This window comes from Callospermophilus lateralis, chromosome 18 (assembly GCF_048772815.1).
Source record: "Callospermophilus lateralis isolate mCalLat2 chromosome 18, mCalLat2.hap1, whole genome shotgun sequence".
In the NCBI taxonomy this organism is placed as follows: Eukaryota; Metazoa; Chordata; class Mammalia; order Rodentia; family Sciuridae; genus Callospermophilus; species Callospermophilus lateralis.
The window spans coordinates 13,252,079-13,279,396 of record NC_135322.1 but is presented as its reverse complement, the minus strand read 5'-3'; the positions used below and the strand labels follow the sequence as shown (position 1 = coordinate 13,279,396).

General features: G+C 45.2%; 1 protein-coding gene across 1 annotated transcript; it reads right to left on the bottom strand.

Moving 5' to 3' along the window:
• Nucleotides 1-1,665: 1,665 nt before the first annotated feature.
• Nucleotides 1,666-21,140, bottom strand: LOC143383165 (cytochrome P450 2B1-like). Its single transcript, XM_077105676.1, has 9 exons — nt 20,970-21,140; nt 13,197-13,359; nt 12,905-13,054; nt 11,318-11,478; nt 8,288-8,464; nt 7,697-7,838; nt 6,005-6,198; nt 4,771-4,912; nt 1,666-1,847 (listed from the first exon to the last, which is right to left on the bottom strand). The coding sequence occupies exons 1-9, from the start codon at nt 21,138-21,140 to the stop codon at nt 1,666-1,668; spliced, it is 1,482 nt and encodes a 493-aa protein (XP_076961791.1).
• Between the last annotated feature and the right edge of the window lie 6,178 nt (nt 21,141-27,318).

The following is a 27,318-nucleotide window of genomic DNA, read 5'->3' as shown; positions in this document are numbered from 1 at the left end:
GCCATGCTAGCTCTGTTGAGCTGCCAGGAAAATGGGACACATGGAGAAACTTATTGGACATATTTTCAAGATCTACCTTTAGTACACCCAGTGTTGGGAACTGGAGAATCCATCTCAATATTTACTAATGACTCATATACGATGGGAAGATTTATAGCACCCATATTGCTCCCATCCATGTGACTGAATTTAGTTATTCTGGCTATAGTGTTCAGTTACCTATGTGTTGGCCCTTAGATAAACATACTGGCTGCCTAAAGGTGTCCTTTCAGGAAAAGACAGCAAATGGGGGGCCTAATCAAGCTAATCACACTGTACCCAGGGACTCAAAGCCATATATTGGAACAGTTATTAAAATGGGACTTTCTCAGAATAAGCCAGTCATTTCAAGAGAACGTCCACCAATACCTCACTGTCCTACCATTCTGCAATAGAATTTGGCTCATTCCCTAAATAGATGGATTATGTAAATACCTTGCCAGGACAGCATAAATTGTCTAGAAATAATGGGTATATTTTAGACTGGTCTCCTATAATTGATAAAAGACAATTACACAAGGGTGCTGCCATGACCTCTGGAGAATTTGTTATTAACACCTTCATCGAAGGTGGCATTGAGAAAGATGTTTATCAAAGCCTGAGAATTTTTACATTTTACTAACAAGACTTCACCTGACTTTGTAGGCAGAAATTGTAGGGAAGGTTCTTGTTATGGCCTGAGAGCTTGTGTCCAATCTCCTTACATTTTAATTACTGGAAATGTGAAAGTCAAAAGAAAGAATAATAAATATCTTGTATCCTGTAATAAATGTAATTTAACTAATTGTATCACTAGATATAATAGAGGGAAGGGAACACTTATACTTCACCAGCCCTCTTTTGTCTTATTACCAGCTAATATTTCAGAGCCATGGTACTCTGATACTGGTTCTCAAGTCTTACAGCAAATACATGCCCAGTTGACTAGACCTAAGCCAGCTCCTGGACTCACAATACTTGAAGAGGCTGCCTTAGTTTCATTTATTGCTTCTACAGTCACAGTTTCGGTGGCCATATCTCAAAATATTCAGCATGCAGATTTTCTTAATAATTTAGCTCAGAACACTTCTAAAGCTCTTCAGAATCAGATAAACATTGATGAAAAGATTTAAAGTAAACTAAATGCTTTAGAAGCTACTATCATAAATATTGGTAATGAGCTTTCCACTTTAAAGTTCAAGGAAAGGCTCTAATGTCATGCTGATTATAAATATGTGTGTGTCACTGCTGCCAAATACAATGCTTCCCAATGGGATTGGGAGAAGGTTAAAAACGATCTATTGGGTATTTGGCAGAACAATAATAACAGCTTGGATCTTTTGAAGTTACATCATCATATTCAAGATATACAAAACAGTAAGATTGATCTTTTGGATCCTATCTCTTTAGCTGATCAGATACTTTGAGAATTAAATGGCTTTAATCCTGGAAACATACTGAAATGTTCCTCATGGTATATTATTGGACTGCTCTCTTTTCTATTAGTCCTCTTTTGTGACAACAGGATATTATGCCCTCAGAACAAGAATCCAGGAGCTCAAGATAACTACTCATCACCTACTTTTTCAAAGAAAAAAAGGGGACTTAATAACCCTGGAATCTTTCAGCCCTCTTCCATCAGCCCATTCAGTGAGGAAGGAAGCGGATCTGGTATGTTGGGGCTACTCTGCCCACACCACTCTCCTTAGGAGTGAGGTCGATGTCCTCAGGAGCCACCGGGCTGGCCACAGAGAAGTTCTGGAGGATGGTGGTAAAGAAGAGGAACAGTTCATTGCGAGCGATGCCTTCACCAAGACAGATGCGCTTCCCTGTGGGCACAAAGAATCACCGTGTGGGCTCAGGACCAGTGAACCCACCACACCCCAAAGCCCACGCACCTGTGCACTGCAATGGATTTCCACAGGCTTGACCTTTAACCTGATATTCAGTGTGGACTCTTAGGGAATTACCAAATCTGAAATGAGGTATAGATCTTGTCCCATGTTCATTTTGTTGGAAAGAAAATGTAGTTTTTGTTTGATTACCAAAGGTTCAGTGGCCCCATAGGAGATAAGGACTAATCTGTGCTTGGGTGTGTCAAGGTATGTGGGTTCAGTGAGCACATATTTCTGACGTCTTTTAGTGTTTTTCACTTCTCATACCTATCAGGTAAAGTTAGTATTTGTAGAAACTCTTAGACTAACTTGTGGCTCCTGTTAAGAATCCTAGATTAGTAGTTTTGCATCTAGGAACATGGCTGTGAGTGTTTCTGGCACTCTGTGTTACGTCTGTCTCTGGGTTTTCTTCTAGTTTTAACCTGAAATCCACCAGCTCCAAGAATTCCCTCAAAAAAATTATTCATAAAGTTGTGAATGGGACCAATGCCCATGAGCAGGGTTTCTATGGCTTCCCTCAGATGGATACTCAGAGGGGTTTGAGTTTACAGACCACAGGCTTAGAGAGGAAGGAGGACAGAGATGGCCTGAAAAGTCGGGCAGGGACACAGAGCGCCTCCAGGTGCTTCAGTGCTTCCTCATCTGCAAACTGACCGCCCTGGGAAGCCCCAGTGGAGGGCAGGATTCCAGGCATCCCCTGTGCTTTTCAAGCTGCTGCAAAGTTGTGCCTGTGTGGATGCATCTGGCAAGGGGTCTGTGTTCTTTTGGCACTTCCAGATGTCAGGAGATGGGACCTTGGAAGTACTCAGGGCAGGTTCTGCTGAAACTGGTTTGGTGACCCAGATTTTTCCAGAACAAGCTAAGGCCTGTTGTCTCCCACTCAGCACACCCTCCCTATTCCTAGAACTGTCTTTCTGTTTGGACACCTTCTGATATCTCCTTGACGCTCACATTCTTTGGCTCAGTGCCTCTTTCAGTTCAGGCAAAGTCTATCCTTGTCATTAAATACACATGACACGCACTGTTCTATGTTCATTTTTATATTTTCTTCTCTTTTCGCTTTCTTCCATCTAAATTCCTTGCCTATTCTACCTCTCTCATCTATTTATACCTATGTCCCTAACACATTTTTCATCTCCCTCTAAAAATACTTCTCTACTTCTGTCTATTTTTTCTGTCTCTTATTGTGGGTCTCTCTCCTTCTTCTTCCTCCACTGCCCTGCCTTCTTCTTCTCCCAATGCTGCTACTCTTTCTCTCCTTTTTGCTTCTACTTCTCTCTCCTTCCTCTGTGGTCTCAGGTTCACTCTCTGTCTCTAACAGACTGTCTCCATCCCTCTCTCTGTCTAGTCCCCATCTCTTCTCTGTTGCTTAGCTCTGTTTCAGTCCTACTCCTCTAAGTCTCTGCCTCTCCCTAAACTTAGGACGGGGCTACTGGATGGAGAGCTGACCTTCACCCACCACCCCACGTGTTCTCTGCTCTCACTGAAGACAGAACGAGGACCCTGAGGACCACATTCTACAGAACTGGGGGCTGAGCCAGAGTCTGGGCCACTGATGTCACTGATGAAACTCATAATTAGGAACTTGTTTCTGGGGTCTTCCTTCCTCCCCAAAGACGAGGAACCTAGATGTTGAGTTTTTCTTGGGTGGAGCTTTCAAGTTAAATAGTTAAATCTGATCTAAACCCCACTAAGTAAACTGCACCCTAATTTCATATTAACCAAAGGGCAATGGAACATGAGAGCACATTCCCGGAACAAGTAACCAAGGCTCAGCCAATCCCAGCACTGCGCTTCAGCCAATCGCAGGCTGCAAACTGCTCAGATCCGTCCAAGGCAGCCGCAGGGAGCCAGACTAACCCACCTATTTCTGCTATTTGGTTCCTTTTTCTGTTTGCAACGCTATCTGCCCATGCAGCTGGGTGGAACTCTCTAAATCTTCACCACTGCAGGATGTGGTCAATTCATGAAGTGTTACTTAGCTAAAATTAATTCTACCAAATTTAATTTGTCTAAAATTTTCTTTTACCAAGCCACAGGGGAGAGTGGGAAGAGGGACAAGTGTGTCCAAGACTTTCCCCAGCCCCAGTGCTCAGGCATCAGAGCAGACTCTTCTCCAGTCCCGAGGCTCCACCCATCTGAGCTCTTCACCCTCAGCCCCTTTCCTAATCTGCACCTAGCGCTTCTTACAGTTGCTAACCTGGTTCTGCCCTGCTGTTGCCTCCACCTGGAACCTTCTTTCTCAGTAGCTGATCAACACCCACCCACCAGGCCTCTGCCTGGAAACGAGTTTCTCAGGTGAGCTTTTCCTCACCTACCCACCAAAATTAGTATTTTCTATTTTGTGCTTCCAATACCTGATTAATGATAATACTTGACCCTGTTAGTGTATACTTTGTGTCTGGAAGTTCTTAGCCCAGGAGGGGCATTAAATCATTTAATTGAATGAATACTGGGGACTGGTTGATGAACGTCTATCTCAGCTGCTGAACTACAAGTTTCCTGGGCAGGATCTGTATCTTTATGTGATTTGTTTGACGCATTATTTTTCGTCCCCTGGACCCAGTGCTGCATTAGTTTTTAGTTATTGCTCCATTTTTTAAAGAAGGTGACTTTGCTCAGGTCTAGAGATTTCCCAACATTTGCCCAAGGTCCTGCTCATCAAGGCGAGCCTTGGGACATAATGTCACTTCTCAAGTCTCCTGGCAGGGTGGTAGTGAAGATGCAATGGGACAGTACAGGTAAAGCAACTGCAATATGCTGAGTGCTCATAAAACAAAGACCTATCATTGTGTGTCTCAATGAGCAGATGGGACCTTCCCCTGGTGTCTTTGAAGGGATCCCAGGTCCAGCCTACCTGCCGAGAAGGGGATAAAAGCTTCGTTCTTCTTCAGTGCCCCATTGGCATCCAGAAAGTGGTCAGGGTTGAAGGTGTCTGGTTCTTCAAAGTAATGCGGGTCGTGGAGAGCAGAGCTCAGGATGGGGTACACTTCAGTGTTCTGAGGAAAGGTTGAAAGATCAAGAGACACTGCCATTTTATCAAGAATACAAGTATTAATAAATGCTGGCCAGGATGTGGGAGGAAGGTATGCTCATATATTGTGGTGGGACTGAAAACTACAACCATTTTGGAAAGCAATATGGAGATTCCTCAAAAGACTAGGAATGGAATCACCATGTGACCAAGTTATCCCACTCTTTCGTATTTATTTAACAGAACTAAAATCAGCATGCTATAGTGACGTAGGCACATCAGTGCTTATAGCAGCATAATTTACACTAGCCATGTTATGGAACCAACCCAGATACTCATCAATAGATGAATGGATAAATAAAATATCTTATATATACACAATAAAGTTTTACTTAGCATAAATGATAATGAAATTGTGTGATTTGCTGGTAAATGGATGCAACTGGAGAACATTCATGCTAAGTGAAATAAGCCAGAAACAGAAAGTTAAGGATTGAATGTTTTCTCTCATATGCAGAAGCTAGAGTAGAGGAAGGAAAATAAGTGGGGGGGGGGGCATGTCCCATGAACACAGAGAGCAGATCAGTGGAGTAGAGGAAGGAGATTGAAGGGAAGGGAGGAGGAATTGAAAAGGGAGGAACTGCAGAATCAAATTGACAAAATTATGCTATGCATGTACACAAATATACCACATTGAATTGCACCTTTATGTATATCTATAAAGCCCCAAAGTAAAAAAAAAAGAAGAAGAACAACAACAAATAAACATAAGGAAGACCAGTAGAGTATAGGAATGGAAACTGAGGAGGGAAGAGGAGAGGTTAAAAGGAAGCAAAGGGCAATTGGAATCACCATGTGACCAAGTTATACCAAATTATACTCAATGTGTGAGTGATTATGTCATCATGAGCCGCACTGTTATGTATAACTATAATGTAGTAGTAAAAACATTTTCTAATATTGCCATTCCCTAGCTCTCACACACAATTAACAAATTGATAACACAAAACAAAAATGGAAACAAGGAGGCCCTATGGAGAAACCCACAAGAGGTTGAGATTGTGGGCTAAAAGAACAGAGCACACCCACACCCACACAAAGCCATGGAGCCCGCTGCTCTCATCTTGGGGATGATGAACCCTCGAAAATATGTGTCCTTGGTGACTACGTGAGGCACACCAACGGGAATGAGATCTGCGAATCTCTGAATCTCATGGATGACGGCCTCTGTGTAAGGCATCTTAGTGCGGTCATCAAGGGCTGGTGGGCGGTGTGAGCCAATCACCTGCTCAATCTCCTTTTGGACCCTTTCTGCACCAAAGAGGGGCACCGTGAGCCTCTTTTTACATAAGCATTTCACCAGTAACACTGTTTTCAGTGGGTCAGTGAGCCAGGAAAATCCTTGGGCAAAAGCTTGAATCATTGATATACTTCAGAGCAATCAGCTGGGGTGATGAGAGGAGAGCAACAAGAATTAGAATTCTAACCCTTTCAAATTCGATGAATCTAATGAACTGTCTCCTATATGCACAGAAACTCTGCAGGCACACAGCATGCACACAAGCACACAAGCACAAATGCGCACCCACACCCCACATCCACCACAACTTCACAAAGAATTTTAGATTAATAACTCCACATTAAGAACCTGTCAAAACTTCACCCTCAAAGATGAACAGAAAATGATCCAGTATTTGTATGCATGTGTGTTCAGTACAGGTGAACACTGCCTCAATCCTCAGGAAAATCACAGTGGAATAGATTAATGGATTAATCTATGAGCAAATGGATAAAGAAATGAATGCATAAATCAATCAAACAGATCAATTCCTGAATGAAAAGATTGATAATTAATGAAATGAGCAAACAAATGAATGGTTTGTATTCAGCTTATCAACTGATAGATGGATGGAATAAAGAATCAATTAAGAGAGGCTGGGGATGTGGCTCAAGCGGTAGCGCGCTCGCCTGGCATGCGTGCGGCCCGGGTTCGATCCTCAGCACCACATACAGACAAAGATGTTGTGTCCGTCAAATACTAAAAAAAAATAAATATTGAAATTCTCTCTCTCTCCCTCTTTCTCACTCTCTCTCACTCTTTCTTTAAAAAAAAAAAAGAATCAATTAAGAAACAATTCTTTGGCAAATAAAGCAATGAACCCAATGAATTGATAATCACATAAATGTTGGATTTATGGGGCCATGTCCATGTGAATGGATAAATTAGTGAATGTCTGATAAAACAAAGGAATAAATGAAGGGGTGGGTGGAATGATAAATGAGGGATGATAAATGAATCATCATTAAGTGGATAAGTGAAGGAATGGATGGATGGGTGGCTGGATGTGGGATGAATAAGAAGATGGTTGATAGAAGGTTTAAGGAATGAAACCCAGTTAATAAAAAATGGGTTGGTGTCGTGTGAATGAATGAATGAGCCAAGTCATCAGTGACCAACAGTCCATTCAATTCTTCTTGTGAATAGCATCAACTCATGAATGAATTAATCCAAATAAATGAATGAAACTGTCCGTGAATGAATTTTGGATGAACTAATCAGTGAATATACAAGTGGATTAATCAATAAAAGATAGATAGACAGCTGGATGGTAAATGGGAAAAGCACTGGAAGAACAGATTGTCAGATTTGTCATTGACCCAATCACCAACAGCATTGGCTCAGGAGGAGACCTCCTGAGCCTGCCCAGCTCTTGAGGTCAGGGTGCCTCTCATCCGTGGAGGACCCCAGCCCCACCTCTGCAGCCAGGAGGGGATCAGAGGACCTCCCCACGCAGTCTCCCGGGCCCACCTGCCACGTGAGGGTACTTGAGCATGAGCAGGAAGCCGTAGCGCAGAGTGGTGCTGGTGGTCTCGGTGCCCGCGAAGAAGAGGGACAGCAAGGTAATGGTGAGGTTCTTGTGGTGGAACTCGCTCTGCAGGTTGGACTTCTCCTGGGCCCAGAGGTGAGGAGAGGGAGGGCAGGTCAGGGCCTGGAGCCCACTGGGGACTCGCCTGCCCCCAGGCCCCTCCGTCTGTCTCTGGGTCTCCCCCGGGGTCCCTGGGTCTCAGCAGGGCCAAGCCCCAGTCTCTCTCTCTCCCTCCCCCTCTTGGCTCTCCCTGGCTTGGTGTCTCTCTCTCCGTCTCTTTGGCTTGTTTCTGGTTTTTGTCCCCCAGTCCCTTCCTGCCTCTAAGGGTCTTTTCTCCTGTTTCTTTTGGTCCCTGTGTGTCCCCATCACCAGCGCCCCTTCCCCTCTCCCTCTCATGTCAGACCCTCCTCCTTTCCCTGGTCTTCCTCTCCCCCCCAGCTCCTCCCCCTCCTCGGTCCTTCCCGCCCCCTCCCCCCTGCCTACTCCTTTCCTCATCCTCCCTCTTTCCCCCACCTCCCCGCCCCGGGCCTCACTTTGTCCATGCGGAGCAGGTAGGCGTCGATGAAGTCTCTGGGGGCGCTGGGGTCCAGGGTTGCTCGGTGCTTCTCCACACTGTGGCCGATGAAGGTGAGCACCTCCTGCAGGTTCTCGTAGACTTGCCTGTGGGTGCCGGGAAAGTGCTTCAGGACGTCAGAGAAGAACTCAAACACCTGCAAGAAGGAAGGGGCCGTGAGGAGTTCCAGGGGCCTAGCTAGCACGTCACGTGGAGGGCAGCCATGCAGGGCCCCAACGCCTCTGTGGGGAACCTCTGTCTCCCCCCCACCCCTTCTCTTCTTCACCCTCTCCCTCCTCCACCCCTCATCACACTCAATCTCTATCCCCAGTCTCTTTGTCTTCTCTTTTTTCCTTTATTCTTTCTTCCTAGCCCTCATTTGCTTCTTTTTCTTTTCCTTTCTGATTTTTTAAAAATATTTTGGCACCTTGTAATTGTACATAACAGTGCGATTCACTATGCCATATTCATACATGCACATACTCTAATATATCAATTTCAATCCCCAGTACCTACCCTTTCTCTTCCCTTCCCTCCCCATCCTCTTGCTCTACTCTGCCCATCCTTTTTCTGTTGGTTCTACTATTATCTTAATTAGTACATCATGATTTATATATACATGAATCCTTGTATGATATTTGTACACAGAATTAACGTTATTCAGCCCCCAGTACTTCCCCAATCCTCGCCTTCTCCATACCTCCCAATCTTGTTCCTCTACTCTTTTGGTACTGTGGTTTGAACCCAGGGACACTTAATCATGGAGAGACAGGGTCTCACTGAATTGCTAAGTGACTCAGGCTGGATAAGTTGCTGAGGCTGGCTTTGAACTCATGATACTCCTGCCTCAGCCTCTTGAGCTACTGAGATTACAGGTGTGCACCACCACACCCAGTTCTTTCTTCTTCTTTTTTTTTTTTTAAGAGACACCTCATTTTTAATATCTCTTCTCCCCTGCCCTTTGGCTTCTATATACAAGAAAAAAAACCATTCAATCCATAACTTTGTGAATCTGGCTTATGTCACTTAATTTCTCCCATCCATCCAATTTCTTGCAAATGACATAATTTTCTTATTTATAGCTGAGTAGAACTCCATTGTGTATAGATACCACATTTTCTTTATCTTAGTCTGTTGATTGGCACCTAGGCTAGATCCATAGTATGACTATTGTGAATTGCATGTCTATAAATATTATTATTCACATATCACTATAATATCCTGATTTTCGATCTTTTGGATACATACCAAGGAGTGGGATATCTGGTTCATGTGGTGGTTCTATTTCTAATCTTTTGAGGAATCTCCATACTGCTTTCCAGAGTGGTTGTACTAATTTTCATTCCCACCAAAAATATATGAGTGTACCTATTTCCCCACATCCTCACCAGAAATTATTATTATTTGTATTCTTGATGATTGCCATTCTGACTAGAGTCAGATGAAATCTCAATGTAGTTTTCTTTTGCATTTCCCTGATTGCTGTGGACGTTGAACATTTTTTCATGTATTTGTTGGCCATTTTTATTCTTCTTTTGAAAAAAATGTTTATTTAGATCTTTTGCCCATTAATCAGCTTGGTTATTTTGATGGTATTGTTTTTGAGTTTTTAATATATTCTGGGTATTTATCTTCTGTCAGAGGAGTACCTGGCAGGGATTTTCTCCCATTCTGTAGGCCCTCTCTTATGCTCTTTAATGTCTTTCACTGTGCAGAAAGTTTTAATATGGTGGCATCCCACTTATTGATTTTTGGCTTCCTTTCTTGAGCTTTAGGGATCTTGTTAAGGAAGTTGGTGCCTGTGCCAATATGTTGGATTTCTGCCTCTATGTTTTCTTCTAGCAGTTGCAAAGTTACCTCTCTAATTCCTAGGTCTTTGATCCACTTTGAGTTGATTTTTGTGTGCTAAACATGGAGATCTAGTTTCAATGTTCTACATATAGATACCCAGTTTTCTTAGCACCATTTGTTAAATTTCTCCAACATATATTTTTGTCACCTTTGTGAAGAATCAGATGACTGAGTCTGTTGGATTTGTCTCGTGCCTTTCATTCTGTTCCACTGGTCTTGGTGAGTGTTGGAAGGCCAAGACCATGCTGTTTCATTTCTGTCTCTGCAGTATGATTTGAGACCAGATATTGTGATATCCACTGTGGTATTATTGCTTTGGCAATTCTGGGTCTTTTATTCTTCCAAATGAATTCTAGACCTGTTTTTCCTAGTTCTGCAGAGAATATCACTTGGTGTTATGGTTTAAATGTGATGTCCCCCAGAAGCTCACGTGTGAGACAATACAAAAAAGTTTGGAAGAGAAATTATTGGGTTATAGCCTTAACCTAATCAGTGAATTAATCCCTGGTGGGATTAACTGAATGGTCACGGGAGGCAGGTGGGGTGTGACTGGAGGAAGTGGATAAGGTATCTGGGTATATATTTGTATCTGGAGAGTGGAGTCTCTTTCTCTGCTCTCTGATCACCATGTGACCTGCTTCCCTCTGCCACACTCTCCTGCCTTGTGGCTCCTGTCACATCTGGAGCCCTGAGCAATGGAGCCTGTTGTCTATGGATTGGGACCTCTGAAACCCTGAGCCCTTAAATAAACTTTTCCTCCTCTACAATTCTTCTGGGCAGATCTTTAGTGAGCAGCAAAAAAAAAAAAAAAAACCTGATTAAAACACCTGGCCTTTTGATGGGGACTGCATTGAACCTGGAGAGAGCTTTGAGTAAATGACCACTCCACCATATCAACTGAGCCTGTCTGGGAACAGCCACACCCTAGTTTTCTTAGTCTTTCTGACCCTGTGTTTCTCCCTCCCCTTCACTCCCCTTCCTTTCTTTCAACCTTCCTACTCCGTTCCCCCTCTTCCCCTCCAGGACTCAACATCCCTCTCTTTCCGTGTGGTCCTCTGTCCTTCTTCGGCCTTAAATGCATTTCTTTGCCCCCAGAGCTGACCATCCTTTCCCACCTCCCTGAATGTCCCCCTCGTCCTCTTCTCCTCCTGCCACTGACCTGGCTGGAGAAGGAGCTGATCAGCGTGAATGACTGATAGAACATGTCCAGCAGCCGCAGGAACTCTCGGTCTTTATAGTCAAAGCGTTCTCCAAAGACGATGGAGCAGATGATGTTGGCCGTGATGGACTGGAAGAGGAAGGTGGGGTCCAGGAGGGCCCCTAGGAGGAGAAGGCGGCAGGTCACAGGTCACAGACTCCAGAGCCTGGGGACAATCTGGCTGCTGCCCCGGCTCTCTGTGACTGTCCAGAATATTTGTTACAGCTTGCGCTGGCACACACTGCCAGGCCCTACTCTTAGAACTCACATTTTCTTTCAATCAGTTTTCACCAAAACTTTGTAAGGCAGATGCTCTTCTATTATTACCTCCCACTTTACAGTTGGACACATAGGTCGAGTAATGGAAGGTTGCACAGATCCTCCTTCCTGAGGGCAGCATTCAGACCCAGAGACAGGGCCAGTGCTGTTGGCCACTCCCCTGCCTCTCTTCTGGGACCCACCTCTGACTGTGTGACCTCCTAGAGTCAAGTCCTTGGGGCAGGGCTGCAGAGCTGAGCTCCATCAATGCCTTGTGCAGATTTAGAAGCCCCGACGGCTGCACCCCTCACTCCCACACCCAGGTAGTCTCTTCTCTCCACCCCGAAGGCTCTCTGGTCTTGCTTGAATCATTCTTCACTTCCTCGCTGAGGCCTGTGCCTGGCAGGTGCAGTTCTGGTCTCTGAGGCTGGGAAGGAGGGGGCTGGGAGCCCAGGAACCTCAGGTAAGTATGACCCCTCTCTCTGGGTCTCACCTGTTTGCTCTCATTCCTCTGTAGACTTTTCTTTGAGGTTTGTCTGTCTGTCCCTCTCATTTTCTGTCTCCAATTATCTTCCTTTGTTTCTTTTTACCTTTCTCATTCTCTTCCCCCCTCTCTCTCTCATCTTTCTCTTTCTTTTCTTTCACCACTGTCTCCTTCTCCTTCCCTGTCTCTGTCGCTCTGTTCCTCTGTCCTTCTTATCAGTCTTTCTGTCCCTGTCACTCCTTCCAGGCTCCACATAGATGTCTCAGAGTCTCCTGAGAAGTGTTGCTAAGAGTGCTGATGAAGACCTGGTATAAATGGGGTGGACGTGCTGATAAAGGGCCTGCCACCTACACGCCACATTATGAAGAATCTAAAATCACCAGAAGTTTCCTGGGGCTGTCCCAGAGCAGAACACAGCCCCTGCCTCTTGGCTTGCTGGCACTCACCCAAGGAAAGAAAAACACAGTTCATTATTTTCCGTGACTGCCAATCTGTTGCTTCTCTTTGCTTTCTTTTACATGTCCTATTTTTTACATTGATCAATCCATAAATTGATTTCCCTGAACACAAGTGAATGGCAAGCTAATCACTCAGTCTGTCTTGGATGCTAAAAACTTCACATCTCTTTCCCTAACTTTCTTGGCTTCTCACTTCCCGTCTCCATCTCCATTCCCATCTCTCTGTTTCTTTATCTCTGCTCTGCCCTTCTTTCTCTGCCCACGTGTACCTTTCTGCTTTCTGTTGCTGTGCACCCCACATCCCTCTCTGTTCCACTTCTTTATTTCCTGTGCATCCCTGGGCCTCACCCTTGGATTTCCTCAGCTCCTCTACCAGACACTGAGCCTCCTCCTGAATCCGTTCCTCAATGCTCCGCTTTCCCATCCCGAGGTCCCTCATGGTGGCCAGAGAGAATCTCCGAAGGGTTTTCCAACGTTCTCCATTGGCAAAGGTCACACCTGGGGATGTAGGAGAGGCATGGGTGGCAGAGGAAGTTGGAAGGAGTCTGGCTCTGTCCCCCCCCTTGTCCTCCCTTCTCAGACTCCCCTTTCCCAGGTCCCATCTTCCATCCCACCCCATCCCAGGGACTTCTGTCCTCACCGTATCCCTGGAAGATTGGCTCAATGATGGCCAGTGTTCCCCGACCAGAGAAATCCTCAGCTTGGTCCACCAGGGCCTCCCGTATGGCCTCTGTCCCACACAGCATGACCACGGGCTTTGGTCCTAGGTACACCGTGAACACATCCCCATATTTCTCTCGAAGCTGCCAAGCACATCCACACCAGGGATGATGTTAGTCTGTGCACACCTCCATTGTTAACCATGAAATGCTTAGATGCAGATTGGTACAGAGGGGTCTCCCACAAGACCCTCCTCCCTCAGACGCCAGCCCCCTTCCCAGGACCCAGCCACTAAGGGGTCAATGCACAGTCCGGGCAGGTCCACTCTGATTGGCTGGGCCCTAAGCACCCTCATGCTTCAGTGTTTCCAATGCCATCCTGCCTGTGCCCTTGAGTCTGGCCACATCTCCTGCGCCTCTCAAAGAGTCTCCTGTGACCCAACTGCTTTCCGCCTCCTGACCATTTCCTAAGAGGACGACTCTGACCCACCCACTTGGCAGACGTGAAGGGACAGTGATGGCCTTCTAGCCTTGTTCATGACGTGGTAAAGGCCATCGTATCAGCCACTTGGGAAAATGCTGGGCAGTACAGTCACTCCTTGGCATCTACAGAAACTGTCCCCAGGACGTCCCTGGAATACCAAAACCCCTCGAATGCTAAAGTTAAGTACTTAAAATGGTGTAGTATTTGCATATAATAAATGTTCATCCTCCGATGTACTTTAAATCATCTCTAGATTACTGATAAACCTGGAGGAATGTAAATACTATGTAAATAGTTTTTGTACTATACTGTTTAAGAAAAATGTAAAAAAAAAACCTATTATATATTCAAAAACTTTTTTCTACACAATTTTCTTTTTTTAATACCTTTATTTTGTTTATTTATTTTTATGTGGTGCTGAGGATTGAACCCAGTGCCTCACACATGTTAGGCAAGTGCTCTACCACTGAGCCACAACCCCAGCCCCTTCTATACAATTTTCAACCCATAACTGGTATAATTTATAAATATAGAACCCACCGCTGTGGAGGCCAATGAGTTTGTTGAAGCCAAACATGCACATTCTCAGCAACTTTACCCCCAAATTCCTGCCCCATAACATGTGTACATGTTTTCACCAAAAAGTCAATCTAGCCAGGCACGGTGGCACCCACCTGTAATCCCAGAAGCCTAGGAGGTTGAGGCAGGAGGATTATGAGTTCAAAGCCAGCCTCAGCAATTTAGTGAGGCCCTAAGCAACTTAGCAAAACCCTCTCTCCTAATAAAATATAAAAAGGCTGACTGCCCCTGGGTTCAATCCCCAGTATCCCCCTCAAAAAAAAAAAGCCAATCTGAACCTTCATAGGTGGCTTCTCATTAATAAATACATGGTGACAGATGCCAGCAATGGAATATTATGGAGCCAAGAGAAAGAGCAAAATATATAGCTACAACCAACGACTTAAGTGAAACTCACAGAAAGAATGCTGAGGGACAGCCATTAGACACAAAAGCACATTTGGTTTACATTCACTTCTATTTACATGAAGTTCAAATGCAGAAAACCAGGCCCTCGTGGTCTCCAGATAGTGGGAGGATAGTCACAAGAAAGGGACCAAGAGAGGTGTCCTGGGGGCCAGCCCTGTTGCTATTTAATCTGCATGTCAGTGACATGAGTTTGTTCAACTGATTAAAACTCATTGTGCTGTGCACATCGTGTCTATTGTGGGTAGGGGGCGATATTGGGGGTGAAATCCAGGGCCTTACACATGCAAAGCAAGCACTCTACCATTGAACTACACCCCCAGATGTAGCTGTGCATTGACCCCTTAGTGGCTGGGTCCTGGGAAGGGGGCTGGCAGCTGAGGGAGGAGGGTCTTGTGGGAAACACCTTTTTATTTTTTATTTTGAGACAGAGTTTAACTGCATTGCCAAAGCTGGCCTAAAACTTTCAATCCTCCTGCTTTAGCCTCCTGAGGAGCTGGAACTGCAGGTGTGCACCTCTACACCCGGCAAGCTGTGCACATGTTATAATGATGTTCAATAACGACTTGAGTCAGAAATCATAAAAATGGTTGAGGTTACATGAAGATGTCTTGCACTGGTCTCTGCAAAGCCACCTCACTGGCTTCTTGCACCCATTCTTACACCCCTGAAAATGGATCCACAGCTCTCCAAATCAGAGCAAGCCTACCAAGGGTCAGTTGATTAGGATCCCAACTCTCTCCAAGCCCTCCAATGTCCCCATGTCACTGAGAATGACACCACAGTCTCCATCCTGGTCTACCCAGCTGCAAACCCTGTGCCCTCACTTCTCTGACTTCTTCCCCTCGCTCCTTGCTTACTCTGATCAACCTCCGTGCTGTCCCCTGAGCTCGTTCCTGTTCAGGTTCTTTGGACACTACCGCTCCCCCTGGTGCCATTCCTCTGCTTCTTTCAGGGTCTGTACCAGAAACAAAGCAGGACCATGTGTATCCCTGGCCATGTGATCTAAAATATCTCCCAGCACTTTCTAAAATATCACACTGCTTTATGTCAGTCATAGCTCAGCTACCTCACATTGCCTTATATGTTTTTGTTTTGGTTTTTGTTTTGTTTGTTTTTTCTTTTTTTATCAAGTCTCAGGATGGCTGAGACTGGATAATTTATATAAAACAGAGAGAACAGAGTACTTTTTTTCTTTTTGTTTTTGTTTGTACAGGAATTGAATCCAGGAGCACTTAAACACTGAGCCACATCCCCATGGATTTTTATTTTGAGACAGGATCTCACCAAGTTGCTTAGAGCCTTGCTAAGGTTGCCAAGGCTGGCTTTGACTTTGCGATCCTCCTGTCTCAGCCTCCTGAGGTGCTGGGATTACACACTTGCATGCACCACTACAAATGGCAAGATGTACTTCTTATAGTTCTTGAGTCTAGGAAGTCTTAAGATTAAGGGGGGTCTGTATCCAGCATGGACTAATTGTTGCCTCATCCCTTGTGATACATGGAAAACAATTAGAACGAATTAATATGCGCTTGAAGCCTCTGCCTATAGGACAAAACTCAGTAAGAGAAGCATCTTGGGTCTGTGGCCCCCAGGGATGCCAGACAGCCTGAAGCCAGGGCCACATCTGGGGATCAGGAAGATATTCCCAGGGCAATGATGCTTGACTGGATATGTAAGACTCCCCCAAAATGAGGCAGGCTACTCCTGTATCAACCACAGCCAAAGGACAAGCCACCCAGAATCCTAAAAAGACCTTATTTGATTTCCTGAAAGCTCTTCCTGCAAGAAAATTGAAATCTTTGTCACAGTGAAGAATGGGGATCAAACATGTCCAAACCCAGATGCCCTAAACAGATGTGAAGGAACAGATGAGAGAATGGGAGAAACAGATCAGACTAAAGAAAAGCAAAATGGCGGGGGGTGGGGGGGCGTGACATAAAATAAGTCAACCAAGTTTCAAAGTTAAAATAGCTATTGTTGGGCTGGGGGCATGGCTCAGTGGCAGAGTGCTTGTCTGGGAAATTTGAGGCTCTGGGTTCAATCCTCAGCACCACATAAAAATAAATAAAATAAAGGTATCGTGTTCGTCTACAACTAAAAAATATTTTAAAATAAATAGCTATTGTCCTCATCAAAAGGAGACTGCATAAAATAAATAAAGAAATAGAATAAAGAAATCTTCAAAAGGGCTGAGGATGTGACTCAGTGGTAGAGCAACCCTGGGTTCAATCCCCTGTATCAAAAAAAAGGGGGAATAGGCTTGATGATACTGAAATAACCCCCCAGAAGAACAGCATATGTTATGGTTTGGATATGAACCATCCCTCAAAATCTCCTGTTGATGCAGGAATATTCAGAGGTGAAATGATGCAGTTATTAAAGCTGTGAGCTAATCAACATGTCCTTGCTTGAATGGGTAACTGTAGGCAGGTGGGGTATGGCTGCAGGAGGTGGGTCACTGGTTGCATGTCCTGGAAAGGTGCATCAGCCCTGAAGTCCCTTCCCCTGCTTTCTCCCCTCTCTCCTCTACTTCCTGACCCCACCATGCCCTGAGCAGATTTCCTTCTCCACACCCTTCCCCCATGATGGGCTGCCTCACCTTGGGCCCAGAGCAATGGAGTCAGCCATCTATGGACTGAGACCTCTGAAACTCTGAGCCCCAAATAAACAAAAGCTAACTAGACAAATTAATACATAACCTTGTTAATTTGGGGAGGGAGTACCAGGGATTGAACTAAGTGGAACTTGGACACTGAGCCACATTACCAGCCCTATTTCATATTTTATTTAGAGACAGGGTCTCACTGAGTTGCTCAGTACCTCACTTTTCCTGAGACTGGCTTTGACCTCGGGATCCTCCTGCCTCAGCCTCCCAAGATGCTGGGATTACAGGTGCGTACCACTGTGCCCAGCCATAACCTTGTTAATTTTAATAGAAATCTTAAAGCATCATTATAAAATTACAACTAAAAGCTAGAAAGTTGATTTTAAAGTGAAAATGTTAATAGTTGTTAGAGGCTGTAAGTAAGGAATAATAATAAAGAGGAGACAGAGACAAGGTGCAGAGGCAGGAAAGTGGCAGAGTGACTCTTTGTCCAAGCAGCCACATTTATTTATACCAGTAGGTTACTACGTCATTAGTACCATAACTACATTCTTGTTTAGCATATCAGTAAGGTTGTTTATTCTGTAGTTACATTCTACAGTTACAATATGTAATATTAGGAGCTTTGTGTAGTTCTCAAGAAAGTCCATTGTCTGAATTTACTGTTAGTCCGGCAGCTCTTGGTGAAACATTGTAGTTATCAAGCAAACAAGTTCTTCTGTTCCCAGGAGCTATGTGCCTGCAATCGAGGTCAAGGCTTGATGAGGCTCTAACACAGAGGCTTCTCAGGGCATTGCACCAGCTAGACATTGCACACATATTAGCTATATTATTAGATCCTTAGAGAGATTACAGGGCATTCTAAGGGTGGGAAACAGGGTGACTGTTACCCCCCAGGAGCATGCTCCCCAGGGGAACACTTCCCTGTACATTTCCATGGTCAGAATCCCTTCAGCTATAGTCTGTCTTTGTTCCTCTCCCTCTGACCAGCTGAATTTCATCATCATTAAGACATCAATGATCTTAGTAACACTCTAATGTGGACAAAAGCCCACATAGTTACCTTCCATGCACCACAGTTGCCTTGGGAAGCAGCCACAGGTTTCCCAAGCCACAAACAGAAGCATTGGAAGACTATTCCAAGGGGCATGTCAACAAGCCCCAGACCTCTCAGCATGGAGTTGAGCCAAGCAGTCTGGAATTGCACTGCTCCAAGCTTATAAGGCTATAAGCATCCGTGGCTTGATCAGGCCACAGACCTCCCACACAATGTGCCCAAGAGAGCCATCTGGTTGTTTCTGGGGATCACCACTGGAGCTCACCAGCATTCAGCATTCAGAGCTCTTTCTATCTGGAGCAGTTACCCCTGACTTCTTACCTAATTCATGTGCTATGGGATCATCAGGTTGGTCCCCAGTATGGCACCACCCTGAGGAGGGAATAATGCTGGCCTCACAGAGTGAGTTAGTTCTTGAGATTGTGGTGGGGCCACCCTTCTTACTTTGCCTCTTCTGGATGTGACTATTTCCCTTTCTTTGTTTCCACCAAAGGGACACAGCTCAGGGGTCCCTCACCAGAGGCTGAACAGATGAAGTTGCCTGATCTTGGAGTGTCACCTTTCAAAACTGTGAGCTAAATAAAACTCTGTACTTTATTATGTACTCAGCCTCAGGTATTTTATTTTAGCAAGAGGAAATAGACTAAGACACCACGAGACTATCTTGCCTGGCCAGTTGGATCACTTTATTTCTCACTGCTGCCTTTAGCTAGTTCCTCCCAAGCTGCCATCATTCCACACCTCTCTCCTTTCTATTACCCTTGTCACACTCTCATTCTCCTGGGTCTATTCCTTCTTCCCTTTTCCCCTAATACCCTCAGAAATGGCATTTTTTCCCCATTAATCTTAACTCCATGCAGTTTTTAGGCTCTGCTCAATTCTTACAGAATAAACCTATTCTGGACCACAAAATGATCTTAAACGTCCTATTTGATTGCTTTTGTTCAGTGCCACCCAGGGGACACTTTAACTTTATCTAATTAACATTTGCATTTATTTTATATCCAAACCAGACTGTCAACTCATCAAGGGAAGGTCCTGCAGCTTATCTCCCTGAACCTGCCACTGTTCCAGATATTCAGGGGCACTAGGTTTGGATAATTCTTTAATCACAGTAGTTACAGGTGGGAACAGGTAACTACTGACCTCTTTAGAGCAGTTGCTGGCAGTAATTTCCAGGCCACTCCACACTGTCTCACCAGCAGTGATCTCCTTCATTATCTCCAGACATCGCCCTTGCAGGGACAAGATGTCACACCCTTGTGTCACCGTGACAGGATGTTACTCTCCAACAAATGAGAACTGCATGCTACAGCATTTGTGGACATTCTAGACTGTCTCCATAAAACACACAGGATACTCAGAACTGTGGAATCTCATAGTGAACGGGGGCTTCGACATCAACCAGCATCCGACCTTCCCCACACGATATGAAAATCTCCTTCCAAGACCTTCCTGACACATCTACTATCTGACACGACAGCCATCAATCAAGACTTTTTTAAAAACTCGTTTTAGGCAGATAAAAATTTCCTGGTAAGTTTAACTTCCTTCAGAATTTGTAAAGAATCGGGATTATTGATCATATCAACAACTCTCGTGAAGACAGGAGGTGGAGAGAGACCAAGAGCTGGAGCACGCAGCAAATTCTGATAGTGTGGCCACAGTTGGTGCCATGACTATAGGGAGGGGAAACTCCGTTAAAGAGCGGTGGCACAGCTGGGCACAGTGAGTGGAGCACGAAGTGAGTGGAGCACGCCTGTTATCCCAGCGGCTCAGGAGGCTAAGGCAGGAGAATGGCAAGTTCAAAGCCAGCTTCAGCAACTTAGGGAGCCCCTGAGCAACTTAGACTCTGTCTCAAAATTTAAAAAAAAAAAAAAATTAAAAAGGAACTGGGGATGTGGTCCAGTCATTAAGCACCCCTGGATTCAGTCCCTGATACCAAAAGCAAAACAACAACAACAACAAAATGGGCCCCAGATTCAGGAGTGTGGTCTGCAGGCCAAGGGAAAGGGGCACAGGAGCTGGGAGCCACTGTCAGGGTTCCAGCTCTCTCACTGGAAAGTGGGATCATGGATACTGACAAGCTATTAGTAAGTAAACGATTAACCTTGAAATCTTACATTGAAGCAGTGACACAGAGCCTGGTAAATAATGCAGAGTGTCCCCTAGTGTGGTGCATCTGCTTCTTATGGGCAAACGCTCCCTACCCACCCTCTCCCTGCCCTCCCCTCCCTTGCCTCCGTCCCAGCCCTGACTCGGGCCAGCCTCTGCTCCCTCTTGTTGGCAGAAATAATATCCCCTGGACTGGTGCCATCCTGTTCCTTTCTTCCAGGGATAGGCAGGCACCTAAGGTGGTCTGCACCCAGGCTCACCTCCACACACCTCTACACGGCCAGGGGCCGCCCCCTCAAGGACAGCACCCCTCGCACAGCTCCAGTTGAGCAGGGATGCCTCTGGCCATCTGACCACTCTCCATCAAGATTCAGGCTCAGGCCCTTCACACACCAGCCGTCCACCCAACCCCTGAGCTAGAAGGAGGCCTTGCTCTTCCTGCTGAGGGATCCCCAAGTAAAGAGGTAGCGACCAGCCCGCCGCAGGGCCCCGTCCATCTGTCTCACCCTCAGGAAGGAATTGAGCAGGCCTCCTCTCTGTAGCTGCAGAAGGTTCCCCAAGAAGGGCAGAGGCCGGGGGCCTGGTGGGAGGTGGCTGCGGGCCTTTGGGTGACCCCTGACCAGCAGAAGAAAGAGGCCTGTGAGCAGAGCAAGGAACAGGAGGACACTGAGCTCCATGGTCCTGGTCTGACTGCCATCCACCAGCTGCAGCGTCAACTGGACCTTTTATCCTGAGCCTCCTCCCCACCCAGTTATGCAACCCCATCTGCTCCCTGCCTCCCTCCCATCACTGTCCAGCAGTGTGAAGGTAGCAGAGAGGTGCTGAGTGCTCACACTTCCTGCTTAGTTGGCCCCATGACCCACCCCCTCCCTAGATGTTGGCAGTGAATCTGGGAAAGTGATACCACAATGCATAGGGCGGGCGTGCTGGTGTGTGTGTGTGTTGTGTGTTTGCATCTTTTCTTCTGTAGGTGTGTATGGTTGAGCATGTAGATGTCCACAAGATTTGTCTCCTTGTTTATACTGGCCTGCACTTGTCCATGCCTGTTTGCCACCGTGTGTGTGTGCTGGTGTGCTTTCGATATGCCAAGGGATGTTTCCTGCATGTGAAGGGACATTTTCTTCGTGAGGGTGCTGGTGTGCATTTCTGTGCTGTGACAACCTGCACATCATCAGCTCATCAGTAGCCTGAGCTTACATCACAATTTCTATGTCCTTCACCTCGCCTCCTCTCTCCCCTGGCCGCAGCACCATCTCACATCACAAGAAGGGGGAGCACAGTACAATGGGATATTTTGAGAGAAAGGCCATACTCATAACTTTCATTACAGTCTATTATTATAATCATGTTATGTTTCTCTATATGCTACTTTTGTTAATCTCCTACTGAGCCTAACTTGCCAATTGAACTTCCTTACAGATATTTGTAAAGCAAAGTGTCTACAGGGTTCAGCAGTATCCAAAGTTTCCGGTATCCCCGAGTTTGCTATGGATGCGTTCTATACGCTGCTCCGTATAGATCCAAAAGCTGTGATCTCTTAAGACTGTCAAGGTGGCAACAAATACCAGCATGAACTTTGGCGGGAACAGTCAAACCATAAGATGGCTCCAGGTTTCTCTGGTCACTCTGCTCCAGTCATGTGGCTTCTGGTGTGGTCAGTCCATATTTGCCAAAATATGAGAGTAAAGGTTTCCATCCCCTGCAGCCCGTGTTGACCTGGGCCTGCTCTCTACCTTTCTGTTTTAAGGGGTCCTCCCAGGACCAGGACGTAGCTCAGTGGTGCAGCACATGCCTAGTCCTGGGTGGGATCCCTGGGTCTGAAATCATAAAATAAAGTAAATGCACCTCCTTCTCTTTAAAGGAGATTGCAGGAAGAGTGAGAGGGGATGAAGCAGCAACGTTCTTTTTAAAAATTTTTATTTATTGGTTCATATTAATTATACACAATGGTGGACTTCATTGTGACTCATTCCTACGTGCATGTAAAGTAACATGGTTGATATTCCTCTCAAGTACATCCTCTTTCCTGCTCCTCCTCCCTCCCAGTCCCCTTCTTGTATCCTAATGGCTTCCCTTCAGTCTTCACCCCTCTCTCCCTCTCTAGTTTCCACATATGTGAGAAAACACAACCCATTTCCTTCTGAGTCTCACTTATCTCACTTAACATTGTGCTCTCAAGTTCCACCCATTTTCCTGCAAATGATAGAACTTAGTTCTTCTCTACGGCTGAGTAAAACTTGACCTTGTAATAGACCACATTTTCTTTATCCATTCATCTGTTGACCGACATCCAGGCTGGTTCCGTAACATAGCTATTGTGAATTGTGCTGTAATAAACCTGGGTACGCATATGTCACTCTAATATGCTGACTTTGATTCTTTTGGATCAAATGCTGAGGAGCGGAAGAACTGGGTCGTATGGTGGTTCCATTCCTAGTCTTCAAAGCAACTTTAACATTGATTTCCACGGTGCTTGTACTAGTTGACAGTCCTACCATCACTTATGAGAGAGTCTTTTCCCCTGTACTCTTGCCATAATGTATTATTATTTGTATTCTTGATGACTGCTCTTCAACAGGAGTGAGATGAAATCTCCCTGTGGTTTTGATTTGCATTTCTCTGACAACTAAAGCTCTTGAACATTTTTTTCATACAATTGTAGGCCATTTGTGTGTCTTCATTTGAGAACGGTCTGTTCAGTTCATTCACTCATTTATTGAATGGGTTATTTCTGGGGATTTGTTTTTTTGGGGGGTTGTTTTTGTTTTGTTTTTGGTTAGGCAGGGCAAGGGGTGGTGCTGTGGAAATTTAACCCAGAGGCATTTTTACAACTGAGCTAAACCCCCAGCCCTTTTTTTTAAAATTTTGAGACAGGTTTTGCCAAGTTGTTCATGGCCTTGAAAAATTGTTGAGACTGGCCTTGAACTTGCGTCCTCCTGCCTCAGCCTACCAAGCTGCTGGGATTACAGGCATGGGCCACCATGCCTGGCTGGGCTTTGTTAAAAAATTTTTAATGTTGAGGAGTTGTTTCAGTTCTTTGTATAATCTGAATATTTATCCTCTACCAGAAGAGTAGCTGGCAAAGATCTCCTCGCATCCTGCAGGATCTCCCTTCTCCTCATTTCTTCCACTGGTTCCAGAAGCTCTTCGCTGTGATGAGGCAACAAAGTTAAGCAGACCTTTTGCCAGACCCAGGACCCTGACCCTGACATCTGAGTCACAATCCATTCACCAATGATTGTTGAGAGGACAGAAAAACATAATGTATTTTTCAGGGGTGGAAACTTACTTTTCTGATATTGGAAAGGTGCTACCATAGACTTTCCTGACCTTAGAACCTTGCTCCCCTGCGCTGGGTCATCTGGCGCCGAGCCTGGGTTACCATGCCAGCCAGGACTTCCTGGTGAAGGGCGCATGAAGTGCTTTTTGCTCTTACAGAGAAATTCACTGAATCTTTTTGCTTTGAGGGAGATATTATTGTCATCCCATTTTATTGAAAAGCCTGAAAAAGAAGTTGAGAGTCTCCCCCAAGATCGCCCAGTGGGTTAGAGCTACATCATCCAATGTGGTACCAGCTTGCCACACAGGGCCTCAGACACCTTCAAGTTTACATTCTCCATCAAATTTAAATTTGATTTTAACTTTAAAACTTGATACTCAATTCAGCTATTGGGGAACTGTTAGCTCTTTCTGGAATATTTTATAAATGTTAAGTGGGATGCCCTGTCAAGGCCACTAACTAAGAGTGTTATGGGTTCCTATCCTTTGTTGCCATCCCTCAGGGAACACTGACCTTATTGCCTGGCACCTTGTGACTTGAAAACAGTTTTTTGAACAAGTTCTCTGTTATGTGGTTATTTATTTGGGAAGGTTGGTCTGACCACTGTGTGACCACCTTGGCCACAAGATGCCCTGTTTGTATTTGTGTGGTGTTGTATTGTGTGCTTCTGTGTGTGTCTGCTTGTACTGGTCCTGTTTATGTGTGTGTGTTTGTGTGTATGTGTGTGTGTGTGTGTGTGTGTGTGTGTGTGTGTCCTGGTCTCTGCCTTTGTGGTGGTCTGCAAGTGCTCAGTGTCTTCCTTCTTCACTTCTCCTCTTCTGGGATAACCATAGGCACAGAGATGATGAGAGAAACAGAGAGTGGATGGGAAAGCCATAATGGGTGAGACCCAGGCTGGGATGTGACCTAGGACATCAGGACATAACTGCAGAGATCTCTGGACCCCTGTGTCTCTCTGAGCTGGACACTTGTCTCCCTGTTTCTGAGTACTTTCTTCTTCCCCTGGTGGGCCTCCCTGACCCTCCCACTCCCTCTCACTCTGTATCTGTTCTTTTCTAATCTCTGAGCTCTAGGAGCACAGTGTTGGGTCCAGCGTGATTGATGTCCAAAGTGCTTGGCTCTGTCTACATCACCATTGTGCACCTGTACTCTCCCCGTCCCCAGCAGGAGATCAGGCCCTAAATACCCAACATGACCATGAATGTGTCCAGACCTGCCCATCTCTTTCTTTCTCGCTCCTTTCTTACATCTTGCTTGCCAATGCAAAACCAACCACTTGCCACCACCAGGAGCCTGGAAGAGGAGATGGGGTGGCACCAGGGTGAAATGAAGCCAGTGCTCTATGTGAGTCTGAAAGTCCAAGCTGCTGGGCCCAGCCTCACCCCAGCCTCCTCTGACCCAGGAAGAAGGAAGCAACAGGGTGCACCCTGTTCATCTCTGATCTTGGAGAGGTGTCACCGTGGACTTTCCTGAACTCAGGATCTTATTTCTGCTGTTCTGGGCCACGTGACACTGAGTTGCAGAATGGTCCTCATTCCAGACCCAGGAAACACTCACTGGGAGGCAAAAAAAAATGCTTTCCACTGAGTTCTCACCCTTGAAGGGAGGTACCATCATTCTCCCCATTTTACCAATGGAGGGAGTAGAGCACAGGCAGATCAAAAATCTTACCCAAGGTCACGCAGAAGTTTGAGCTCCATTGTTCAACAGGGCAGCCACTTGCCACACTTGGCCTTTAAACTTGAAATGTGGTGTGGCCAAACCAATTCATGCTTCATTTAACTTAATCACAAAAGTCAACATGCAATTCAGCTATTGCAAAACTTCCAAGTATGCTGGTACAACTGAGATACGCCAATCAGTTCTTCCAATGGTAAAATTCATGAAAGTTAAAAAAATATCAAGGATTTCTAAACAAAATTTAGGGTCCTGATTAAGGACACCAGATTTCAAAGATACAGTTTGAAAATGAGAGAAAGAGAAAGATAACTGATGGTAGAGACAAAAAGAGGACGAAACTCAGAGATAAAGAGGACAAGAAAGATAGACCAGGACATAAGACAGAGATACAGCCAGAGAACAAGAAGGATCAAGACTCACAGAGAGAGAGAGGAGAAGAGCAAGAGGGGGGCAGAGACTGAGAGACCCAGGAACAGAGGGGCGCAGTCCTATTGCACTGCTAAAGCCTTTAAAAACTGTCAGGTGGGGCAGGCACCTGTGAAGGCGCTTGTTTTCATATCCAAAAGGACGCTTGTATTATATTCTAAAATTTTAACAGATTTCCTGTACAATCAATGACATGCAGTTCACTGCGTGCATTCAAACTGTACAATTAGCCAAGATTATGGTCAGGTAACCTTGACCACAATCATGATAATGAACACACCCACCTCCTCTAAGCATCTGGGTCCCCTCTTGCACCTCCTCCCTCCTCGGGTCCAACTCCTCCAGAGGCATCCACTCATCTGCTATGGTCACCTTGTTACATTTCCTAGCATTTGTATAAATGGAATTATAAAATATCCTTTTTTCTGTCTGCCCTTCTTATTCTGCATCACTCTTTTGAGGTTCCCAGTAGGTTGAAGAAGGGCCTCCCAAGTATGTGTGCATCCTCATACCTGGAACCTGGGATTGTTCCTTTATGTAGCAAAAGGGACTTTGCAGGTGTGATTAGATTAAGGATCATGAGATAAAGGAATGAGCAGTAGGAGATGTAAGATGGGAAACAGGAAGTTGCCGAGATGCTGAGAAAGGGGCACCAGCCAGGAAGAGTCGGCTGGAAAAGGCAAGGAAGAGCACCCTCCATTCCACTCAGGGCTCACAGAAAAACGCCTTGACTTTAGTAGGCTGAGGTTCAACTGATATTCGTAAGCTCCAGAATTGTAATTTATTAATTGAATTGACTTTAACCTCTAAATTTATGGATTGACTCCAACAGTCCTAAGCAACTAGTTGAAGGTTCACTTGTGCTGATGCAAATATCAGCAGCTCACACCTTTTTACTGCTGAGAGTTTAGCATGGTGTGGAGACACCCCAGTGGGGTTACTCCTTCCCCAGTCAGTGGACATTCAGGAGATTTTCTGTCTGGGACTCTTAGAATTAAAGCTGCTCTTGACCATTTGCCTGCTAGGCTGGTAAGCACATGGCATTCCTCTCTCTTCAGAGAATGCCAGATTGTAAGAAGACTGGGTGATTTGATAGGTCAGAGAATCTACTAAGCCATTACACAAAGGAGTTATGTAATTTACTTTCCTACCAAGAAAGTATAAGGGTTCCAATTACTTCCGCCCCACCAATATTTGCCTTCAACGGTCTTTTTTCATTTTAGCCAGTGTGATAGTTGTGTAATGAAAACTTGTTACAGTTTTTAATTCGTAATAACTAATAACGCTGAGCACCTTTTCCTTTGCTTATTTGCCCCAAATATGTCACCTTGATTGAAGTATCTGATCAGGAACTTTCCTTTTAAAACAAAAATTGTACTGAATGAAAGAAGGCAGACAGTAGAGAGTACTCCATGATCCCAGTTACATAAAATTCTCAAAAAAAATGCAAATTTATTTATAATGACAGA